Source organism: Myotis nattereri (assembly GCF_964212035.1).
Source record: "Myotis nattereri genome assembly, chromosome: 15".
In the NCBI taxonomy this organism is placed as follows: Eukaryota; Metazoa; Chordata; class Mammalia; order Chiroptera; family Vespertilionidae; genus Myotis; species Myotis nattereri.
In genome coordinates this window covers 46,458,383-46,468,691 of record NC_138090.1, presented here as the reverse complement: position 1 = coordinate 46,468,691, position 10,309 = coordinate 46,458,383, and the positions used below count along the sequence as shown (strand labels likewise).

The window sequence follows — 10,309 nt, the reverse complement described above, 5'->3', positions numbered from 1 at the left end:
ACTCAAGGCTCTGGCTGAGACAGGCCTGGGATTTCAGTCCCTACACCTGCCCAACCCTCCCGGGAACAGGCGACATACCCTTGAAGTTAGAGAGGCTGGAGCCTTCTTTTGTTAAAACCATCAAGGCCAGCGTTCACATCTTATTCTACTTACTCATCCTCCAGATGCCACCGCACTGTCATCTCCAGGAAAGCATCCTGGATTCCCTCCCCGCCTAGGATGGGCCTGCTACATAATAGTGCCTCCAAGTGAAGACGTGTTAAACATACTTAAGGCATGTTTCCTCCATAGTTCAGGAAGGCAGGAGTTGATTTTTTTTTTTATAGCAAAGGTGGGAATTTATTGAGAAACGAGCCACAGACTCCCACGTGGGGAGGGGGAAGAGTCCCAGGAGCTGATTTTCTTACTCTGAAACCTGCTGCAGAGCCTGGAGCAAAGCCGGAAATAACCACCTCCCTGGATTCAGACCTGGCTCCGCCCCTGGTGTCGCCCTGGGCAGCTGCGTCACCACGGACCTCCATTTTCCTCATCTGTACAATGGGCATCTTTTGATGTAGGAGGCTTTATTTTCTACAACTAGATTCTACTTATCTCCCAGGCCTTAGCTCAAATATCACCTCCTGAGGAAAGCCTTGTCTGACACCCCCCCCCCCCCAGCAGTTGCCAAGAAATGAAGTTAATCATCTGAAGTTAATGAAGTTAATCATCTACAGTTAAATGGAAAGTCTACCTCCCTCACTAGGCTGAGCCTTGTCAGGTCCAGGCCTGAGCCTCTCTCAGTCACTCCTGTGTCCTCAGCGCTGCCCAGTGCTGAAGCGGAGTTGCATCTTTGAAATAATGGGCAGCTAACAAACACACACTTCACTTACAATGCTTCATTTCGGGGCCTGGCACCATGCTTAGCATTCATATGCAGGTTTGCATCTTAACCTGAAGGTAGCCGGTGAAAAGCAGAAGCTAGGGGTCTCCATTTTTTTTTTTTTTCCTGAGTTTAGGAACTTGCCTTAAACTTGTCAGGTGCCAATCCAGTCCACCTGAAGCTGGCATCTGGCCAGAACTCTTGTCTGCCACTAGAGTTTACTAGAGAATGACCCAAATGCAATTTTCAGTGATACCTGCTGGCCCTTTTAATAGTTGTAGATGCACCTTTAACTTACGTAAAAATGTAGCTAGCACATAAGGGCCATGATGGTGCCCATAACATTGCTTAGGTTGAAGCAAAAGGAGTCCTTTCCAAAGAAGTCCATTAATATATATCCTATATAATAAAGAACTAATATGCTAATTAGACTGAAAAGCAGAACAACCATCTGGATGACCTTCTGGACAAAGCTGGGGCTGCAAAGGCCAGCCAAGGCAGGCAGGGCTGTGAGGGCCAAGCCCCTTGCACGAATTTCGTGCATCGGGCCTCTGGTATATAAATAATTTTAAAGAGCGAGAGAAACATCGATAAGAGTCACTGATTGGCTGCCTCCCACACTGGGGATCAAGCCCGCAACCTCAGCCAGTGCCCTGATGGGGAGTCAAACTGTGACCTCCTGGTTCATAGGTCGGCAATGCTCAGCCACTGAAGCACGCCAGCTGGGCAAGAAGTCCATTTTTTACAAGTTATAGGTGGGTAACATAAAATCAGAGCTGCTATGCCTGCAGCTGGATGAGGGAGTGGGGTAGGCAGCCCCCAATTAGTTTGAAAAACACTTGAGTATGCAACGCTGACAATACATTAAAATATTGTGTCCTTAGCATGGACCCAGGCTTAGGAAGAGGCTAATGGGGGTTAGAACTTAGAGACCTGTCTTCCCTGCCCAGCCCTCACATCCGCCTGCCTCACACTATTCCAAGGACACGAAGAAAAAACACGGCTGGGCCAGCATGTCTCGGTGGTTGGGTGGTTGAGCGGTTGAGCGGGGACCTATGAACCAGGAGGTCACAGTTTGATTCCCCATCAGGGCACATGCTGGGTTGCAGGCTTTATCCCCAGCAGGGGACGTGCTGGAGGCAGCCAATCCGTGATTCTCATCACTGATGTTTCTATTTCTGTCTCCCTTCCTCTCTGCAATCAATAAAAAAAAAAAAAAAAAAAAATTTATAAGAAAAAACATGGGAGTCGCCAGAGCCGGGCTGGGCCTATCAGGTAGTAAGCACTCAGGTTGCTGAAAGGTGGTCTGGCGCTTGCTCGTCCCAGAAACTACACCCCCCGCCCCCCACTCTTGCTCGCCATCTCGGGCCTCCTTCCCTTCACTCCAATTGGGGAGCAGTAGAAGGTGGTGATCCCCTCAACTCCGTGCCCCGAAAACACGGGAGAAGCACCCCCCCCAACCCCCCGCAAAATTGACGGGGGGTGTCGGAGGTAGGACAGTCTGTGGGAATAGGAAGGCCTCCCCAGACCTCCCAGACAGCGGAAGTGCGTCAGTTTGTCCGATCCGCGGGGCATTTTGGGAATTGTAGTGAAAGTTGGAGGCGGGCGCAGAAACGGACGTCGTAACCCTTTGGACACCAGAGCGCGCTGTCAGCGCTGGAACAGCGTTGGAGGGCGCTTACCGCTCCAGCAGAGGAGGCAACTGAGGCAGAGGCCTTCGGGCCTCTCTTCTTACCCGGCTGATGCTGGGCCGGCTTAGGGGCTGATACCCAGGATTCTGGGGAGAACGAAGTGCCAAGTGGACACCCCACCCCACCCCCGCATACCATCAAATGGCCAACTTCCCGTCCCCTACCCAGAAACCATCCAATCAGGGCCCCTCCACCCCAACCCAGGAGCGCCTGCCTTCTTCACTGGCCATTGGCTTACCTTTGATGGGCGGGGAGCTCAGTCTCAGAGAGGGCAAGACTTGTGCTCGAAGCTGCACAGCAAGTCCGAGCAGAAACTATGTACACGCTCGGAAACATGTCCGCCTCCTACAATTTCTGGATTCGTGGTACCTCTGACCCTTGGTACCACATCTTCATCCCCAACTCTTGTGCCCGAGCTCCCCGAAGCGCGCCCAACTCCCTGCCCTTTTGGAGGAGTTGGTAGGGGTTGCGCGGCAGGGAAGCGACGAGTCCCTCTCAGCCGTCCCCTTTAAGAACCGGCCCCGGCGGGACTACGTTTCCCAGAAGGCTTTGCCGGCGCGTTATGTAACTTTCCCTGCGAAGCGGCCTCTGGGGCAGAAGAAGGTGGAGGCGGCGGCGGCGGCCGTTGCAGTGGCGGCGGCGAAAGCGACGCGAGCGGCGGGAGCCCGAGGCGGCGGCCCGTCACTGGGCCCGAGCTGTGCGCCTCGGCCCGGAGCCTGGACCGGACGGGGGCGCCGACGTGCCTCTGCGGCTGCCTTTTTAAGGAGGCGGGAGTGAGGAAAAAGGCTTAGGGCCCAGGGGGCGGGGAAGGGGGGCCGGGCCTGGATCCGCGGGGAGGCCGAGCCCAAGGCCCGACCGTGGCTCGCGCTTCCCGGGGACACGAATAGAACGTCGACGGCGCGGATCGAACGGCGGCGGCGGGTGCAGCGCGGGGGCCCGGCGGCGGCGGCGGCGCGCGCGCGCGGGGGCCATGGCGTCGGTGCAGGCGTCCCGCCGCCAGTGGTGCTACCTGTGCGACCTGCCCAAGATGCCGTGGGCCATGGTGTGGGACTTCAGCGAGGCCGTGTGCCGCGGCTGCGTGAACTTTGAGGGCGCCGATCGCATCGAACTGCTCATCGACGCCGCCCGCCAGCTCAAGCGCAGCCACGTGCTCCCCGAGGGCCGCTCCCCCGGGCCCCCGGCCCTCAAGCACCCCACCGGCAAGGACCTGGCGGCGGCGGCGGCGGCCCAGGGACCCCAGCTGCCGCCGCCGCCGGCCCAGCCGCAACCCTCGGGGACCGGCAGCGGCGCTGCGGGCCAGGACCGCTATGACAGGGCCACCTCCTCGGGCCGCCTCCCCCTGCCCTCGCCGGCCCTGGAGTACACGCTGGGGTCCCGCCTGGCCAACGGGCTGGGCCGCGAGGACGCCGTGGTGGTGGAGGGGGCGCGCCGGGCCTTGCTTGGCTCCATGCCTGGCCTGGTGCCCCCGGGGCTGCTGGCAGCTGCCGTGACCGGCCTGGGAAGCCGAGCACTGACGCTGGCGCCCGGCTTGAGTGCCGCCCGCCCGATCTTCGGCTCCGATTTCGAGAAGGAGAAGCAGCAGAGGAATGCGGACTGTCTGGCCGAACTGAACGAAGCGATGCGGGGCCGGGCGGAGGAGTGGCACGGGCGCCCCAAGGCGGTGCGGGAGCAGCTGCTGGCGCTGTCCGCCTGTGCCCCCTTCAACGTCCGCTTCAAGAAGGACCACGGGCTGGTGGGGCGCGTGTTCGCCTTCGACGCGGCCGCCCGCCCGCCCGGCTACGAGTTTGAGCTGAAGCTCTTCACCGAATACCCCTGTGGTTCCGGCAACGTGTACGCGGGCGTCCTGGCCGTGGCTCGCCAGATGTTTCACGACGCGCTGCGGGAGCCGGGCAAGGCGCTGGCCTCCTCGGGCTTCAAGTACCTCGAATACGAACGCCGGCACGGCTCGGGGGAGTGGCGCCAGCTCGGGGAGCTGCTCACCGACGGCGTCCGAAGCTTCCGCGAGCCGGCGCCCGCCGAGGCCCTGCCCCAGCAGTACCCGGAGCCGGCCCCTGCGGCCCTGTGCGGCCCGCCCCCGAGAGCCCCGTCCCGGAACCTGGCGCCCGCCACGCGCCGTCGCAAGGCATCCCCCGAGCCCGAGGGCGAGGCGGCCGGGAAGATGACCACCGAGGAGCAGCAGCAGCAGCAGCAGCGACACTGGGTGGCCCCGGGTGGTCCGTTCTCCGCCGAGACCCCCGGGATGCCCTCGCCCATCGCTGCCCTGAAGAACGTGGCTGAAGCTCTGGGCCACTCCCCCAAGGACCCCAGTGGGGGTGGGGGCCCCGGGCGTGCCGGGGGTGCCAGCCCAGCGGCCTCCTCCACGGCCCAGCCCGTAGCCCAGCATCGCCTAGTGGCCCGAAATGGCGATGCCGAAGTCAGCCCGACCGCCGGGGCCGAAGCTGTGAGCGGGGGTGGTAGCGGCACCGGGGCGACCCCTGGAGCCCCCCTGTGCTGTACCCTCTGCCGCGAGCGGCTGGAAGACACCCACTTCGTCCAGTGCCCCTCAGTGCCCGGACACAAGTTCTGCTTTCCCTGCTCGAGAGAGTTCATCAAGGCGCAGGGCCCCGCGGGGGAGGTGTACTGCCCCAGCGGAGACAAGTGCCCGCTGGTAGGCTCCTCCGTCCCCTGGGCCTTCATGCAGGGCGAGATCGCCACCATCCTCGCTGGAGACATCAAGGTCAAGAAAGAACGGGACCCCTAGGCCACCACTGCCACCAGTCTGCTGCCCGTCCCCTTGCCGCCCACCGCTGCTGCGGATAAATTATTCCCTCCCTTCCCCAGCCCAGTGCCACCCCCACTGTGTACATACTCCCTTCCTCCTCCCAGAGGGGTCCCTGGGGTAGACGCATTGAGGGTGGGGGGAGAAAGCTCGTGGCTTCTGTCTGAGGGGGGTGTTTGGGGTCCCTTGGCCCCTCCGATTTCCCTCTCCCCTCCTTGGCTTAGCTTTGCTGCTGCTCGTAGTTGGGGAAGAGGCGGCCCGTCCTCGTTGAGAAGGCGCCTCCTGGAAATGTCGCTCTTTATAAATGAAGCAAAAGCGTTTTATTGCTCCCCTCTCCTGCCCCCTTTCCTCCTTCAATAAACCGAAAAATGGGTTTTTTCCTTCTTGGTCCCTTAGTTTGTGAGCTGCTGCGCCCTCTGCGGGACGGAGCTGGTCCTGCAGGGAGGATGTTCAGTGTGCCCTCCAGGTGTCGCTCTCCACCCGGGCGGCCCGCTGGCGACCTTTGCCAACGCTGGCGGCTGGTCAGACGGTCTAGCCATCGCCTGCTCTTCAGGTGACAGGACAGGCCCAGAGGAGATGGCTGCTGCCCGGGAGCCATAGCCACGCTTGGGAATTAGGTTTCTTTTCTGGTCCTTCCCCTGTATTTACCCAGAATGTGGGGAGGAGGACTCCGCCCATGAGGGGCGGGAAAGGGGCAGCAGGAGGCTTCAGAGGGTGGGTAGCGAGGCGTGCGGGGCAGAGGCAGAATTAGGGGAGGTTGCTAGAGGGACTTCCCGGGGAAGGAGGCTGACGGCTGTGGGTCACACTCACAGGGTCCTCGGCTGCCTCGGGCCTCATGGGGCCCAAGCGCGCAAGAGGGAGGCGCTCGGGCAGCCTGAACTGGGTCCTCGTGTGCATCCGGGAGACCATCCCAGCACCCTGACGGGCAGGGTGGGAAGCACTCCCCCCGCGGCCGCCTCTGATGTGCCGGGCCTGGTCCCGCACCTGTCCAGGTGGGCTGATCATTAACCAGGACTTCCTGCTCGCTGACGTCAGGGGGCGGGGCCTGGGCAGGCTGTGGCCAAGCAGGGGTTAAGGGGAAGGGGCAGCCCCAGAAGCCCAGCCCCCACCCCGGCGGCCTCCCCTGTGACCTGGATTGGCAATTCCGGGGAGGGGAGAGGGAATGCCGGGCACAAAGGCTGGCGGATGGACAGATGGGGGATGGGAGTTCTGCCCCCGAGCAGCCCTGTCTTACACCTCTGTCTTACAACCATGGTTGCCCCAATCTCAGGAGGCCAGGTGTGAGTCACTCAATCGGGAAGATCCTAACATTCTGACCTGGGTCGCCCAGGGGTCCCACGCACACCTCTTCAGACCACATGCCCCCACCTCCAGATATTAGGGCGGTGGGTAGGGGGTGCGGTTTGTCCACATCTTGAGTTCTTAAACCCCCAGTTCTTGGACTGAGGGTTCCCACCCCCTCCCCCAAGCCATCAGGTCTCAGGTGTTCAGTCACCCCTGGCACTGCCAGCCTGGGCTCTGGGCAGGGCTGGGAAAACCACCCCTGGTTAAATAACACCAGGCGATAAGCCTGGGGCAAGTGAGACTGGATGGAGTCCCCTGCCTGTGCACCCCTCCCGGGCAATCTGGCCTCCCCAGACACAGCTCTGCAGCCCCAAGCACTGGGTAGCTCCCCCTCCCCCATCCTCAGGGCTAGAGGCCTCCAAACACCAGGGCCCTCCTTCTCAATGGGGGCCAAAGAGCTGTGGAGGACACCTGGTCCTTTAAGAACAGCTGGTGGGTGGGTGGGGGGCAGGGGAGTCACCCCCAGCCTGGTCGGTGTGTGTATTCTAGATAGAGGTTGGGTTAACCATTAACAGCAGAGGACCTGACCTGTGTGGGTGTGAGGGGCTGGATCAGTCCCCCTCCCCCCAGCACCAGCGTGGGTCCAGAGTGAAGGGGGTCTGGATGTATTTGGGGATCAGTGAGGAGGCGACCAAGCTCCTAAAAAGAAAGATAGAAACACAAAAGAGACCTAGGGGGAAATGGGAGACAACAGGCGGTAGCGAGATGCAGGGAGCAGCTCACTGAGAGAAAAGGCGAGCCTAGAGGGACGGAGAGCCCAAGGGACCCTCTGAGATGGAGGAGATGAGGCAGAAACAGACATTCAGCAAAAAGGAGAGGAAGATCCAGATACGTGGATACTTGCAGGAGTAGAGAACTATCCTGGTACACGATAGAGATAGAAGGAGGGAGAAAGATGGAGGTTCAGAGAGAGGAATAAAGAGCAGATGAGAGAGACACTGAAACAGAAGGGGCAGGTTTGAACTAGAGAGTTCTGTGAGACGCGGAGAGGGGGGGCTCTGTGAAGGACAGGCTCCATCTGTTTTGGTCCCTTGGTCCCCTGAACAGGCCTGGCCGACTCCTCCCCCACCAGGTCTCAGCTCAGCTGATGCTTCCTCCAGGAAGCCCTCCTGGACCCCCAGGCTGCAGCAGGTGCCATTTCTGGGCTCTGACAGGTCCTGCACTTCTCATATCCCAGCCCCGCTCCTATAGTGGCTGGCGGTTCAGAGGCATAGGAATAGAGGCTGACACTGAGAGAGACAGGGACAGAGGAGAGAGGCAGAGACCCAGTGTGTGGCCTGGCAGCGTAGGAGGCTGGCCCCAGTGGAGACAGAGAAGCCAGACTTCACTGAGAAGCCTGAGGTCGCCACTGTGTCCCCGCAGCACGCAGCACAGGGCTGGTGTGAAGGCCGGATAGACGGTCCCCTCCAATAAACGAGTATACAGCACCCGCGGTGTGACAGGCGCTGCGGTGGGTGCTGTGAATACAACCGGGAGCAGACGAGTCCCTACTCTCATGGAGCTGGCATTCAGGTGCGAGCTACAGGCAGACCCAGAAGATGTGACAGTTGTGGAGCGTTAAGTCCTCGGAAGAAAAAAATCAGCCACAGACTCCAGCCGGGTGGCTCCGTTACCAAAAAGGTCGCGGGTTCGATTCCCAATTGGGGTGCCTACAGGAGGCAACCAGTCGATGTTTCTCTCTCACTAGAATCAATACACATATCCTCAGGCAAGGATTGAAAAATAAGAAGCCAGAGAAAAGGGAGAGAGAACGATGGAAGTTGCTATTTAAAGAGGGAGGGAGCGAAGGGCTCACTGAGGGGACGGCACTAAGAACTGAAGGCGGTAAGGGGGTGAGCCAGGAGAAAGCTGGGGGGGGGGATAGCGCGTGCAAAGGCCCTTGGTTGGTTCCACGTGGCCAGTGCAGCTGTGGCAAGGGGGGGAGTCATAAGAGCGAGGTTAGAGGGACAGTGAGGGAGCATCGGGGGGCCCTGTAGGCCATGATGGCGAACCTATGACACGCGTGTCAGAGGTGACACGCGAACTCATTTTTTTGGTTGATTTTTCTTGTTAAATGGCATTTAAATATCTAAAATAAATATCAAAAATATAAGTCTGTTTTACTATGGTTGCAAAGATCAAAAAATTTCTCTATGTGACACGGCACCAGAGTTAAGTCAGGGTTTTTCAGAATGCTGACACGCCGAGCTCAGAAGGTTCGCCATCGCTGCTGTGGGCCGTGGTAAGGACTTTGGGTTTTGTCTTGAACAGGGAGAGGGTCTCAAGCACCGAGAGAAGGGATGGAGCAAGTGAGACAAATGGCAAAGCATCAGTGGGCTGGACAGCAGCTCATTTATCTGTGTCCAGGGTTCAATAGAGGACCTAGCACAGGGATGGGCAAACTTTTTGACTCGAGGGCCACAATGGGTTCTTAAACTGGACCGGAGGGCCGGAACAAAAGCATGGATGGAGTGTCTGTGTGAACTAATATAAATTCCAAGTAAACATCATTACATAAAAGGGTGCGATCTTTTTTTTTTTTTTTTCCGTTTTATTCATTTCAAACGGGCCGGATCCGGCCCGCGGGCCGAGGAAGACCCAAACCGGCAGAGAAGAAAGTCAGAATGACGTTAGGTGAACGGACAGACTCCCTGGGGACGCCCAAGGACAGCGGACACACACAGTAGCCCAGCTGAGAAGTCCCGTTTCTTCCAGAGCCCTCCCCACCCGGAAAGCTTCCCCGGAGCTGGAAAAATCCCCCAGGCCCCCCTGCCCGCCTCACCCGTGGCGTGCCCACTCACACCTCAGGCAGAGGAAGCTGGCAGGCCCCACAGGAACCTTTCTGTGCGGGGGGGGGGTGGGGGTGAGGGCGGGCGGGCAGGCGGGCGGCAGGGACGAAGGGAGAGGAGTGGCGGGCAGGCAGGCAGCGGGCAGCAGCAGCTACACAAAGGCCCCAGTGTCTGCCCTTCTGCCCCCGGGTGCAGATATAAATACTACGTGCATATACCTCTATATATGTGTGTGTATATATATACACACATCCCAGTGGGCTGGGGGCCGCACACTGCCCTAAGGGGCCTGGGCAGGCAGACGTCTGCTCCTGCGCTGGCTGGCGGCTCAGGACAGAGGGATAGAGGCCGGGACTGAGAGACGGGAAGGAGAGGGACGGAGACAGGAGAGAGAGAAACTTGCAAAGGATAAGGGGAGAGAGGCCGAGAGAGACCCAGAGTGTGACTGGCAGAGCGGGGGGCTGGCCCAAGCGGGGCGAGAAGTGAGGCTTCACTGAGAAGCCAGAAAAGTGAGGAGGACAGTGACAGAACGCAGACAACGGTCATTCTAGAGAAAGGCACAGCCAGAGAAACCCCGGTGAGAGGATGAGGGACAGAGAGGCCAGCAGACCCCCAGAGAGGCACGCACACAGGAGCAGACAGACAGGACAGGACGGGGCCAAGGCTGGGGCTTGGGGAGGCTGGTGACTAAGGGTGGGGGAGGGGCAGGGCACATGTCCAGTTTGGGGGCACCGGCAGTTCGGTCCAGCCCAGTCCAGGGCAGGCTGAGGGGCAGGGCGGAGGTGAGGGAGGTGGCCCTTGGCTTCCGGATCTTGGTGTTTACCTGGGGCAGGCACTGCAAACAGGCGTCCGGCCCGGCCCATGGAGGGTGGGATGGGGTGGGCCCCAG

At 59.8% G+C, this 10,309-nt stretch overlaps 1 protein-coding gene across 1 annotated transcript; it reads left to right on the top strand.

Annotated features, from left to right (window-relative positions):
- Window positions 1–3,153: 3,153 nt before the first annotated feature.
- Window positions 3,154–5,691, top strand: IRF2BP1 (interferon regulatory factor 2 binding protein 1). Its single transcript, XM_081108721.1, has one exon. It carries the CDS (start codon window positions 3,521–3,523, stop codon window positions 5,288–5,290), a length of 1,770 nt encoding a protein of 589 aa, XP_080964847.1. The 5' UTR covers window positions 3,154–3,520; the 3' UTR covers window positions 5,291–5,691.
- The last annotated feature ends 4,618 nt before the right edge of the window (window positions 5,692–10,309 follow it).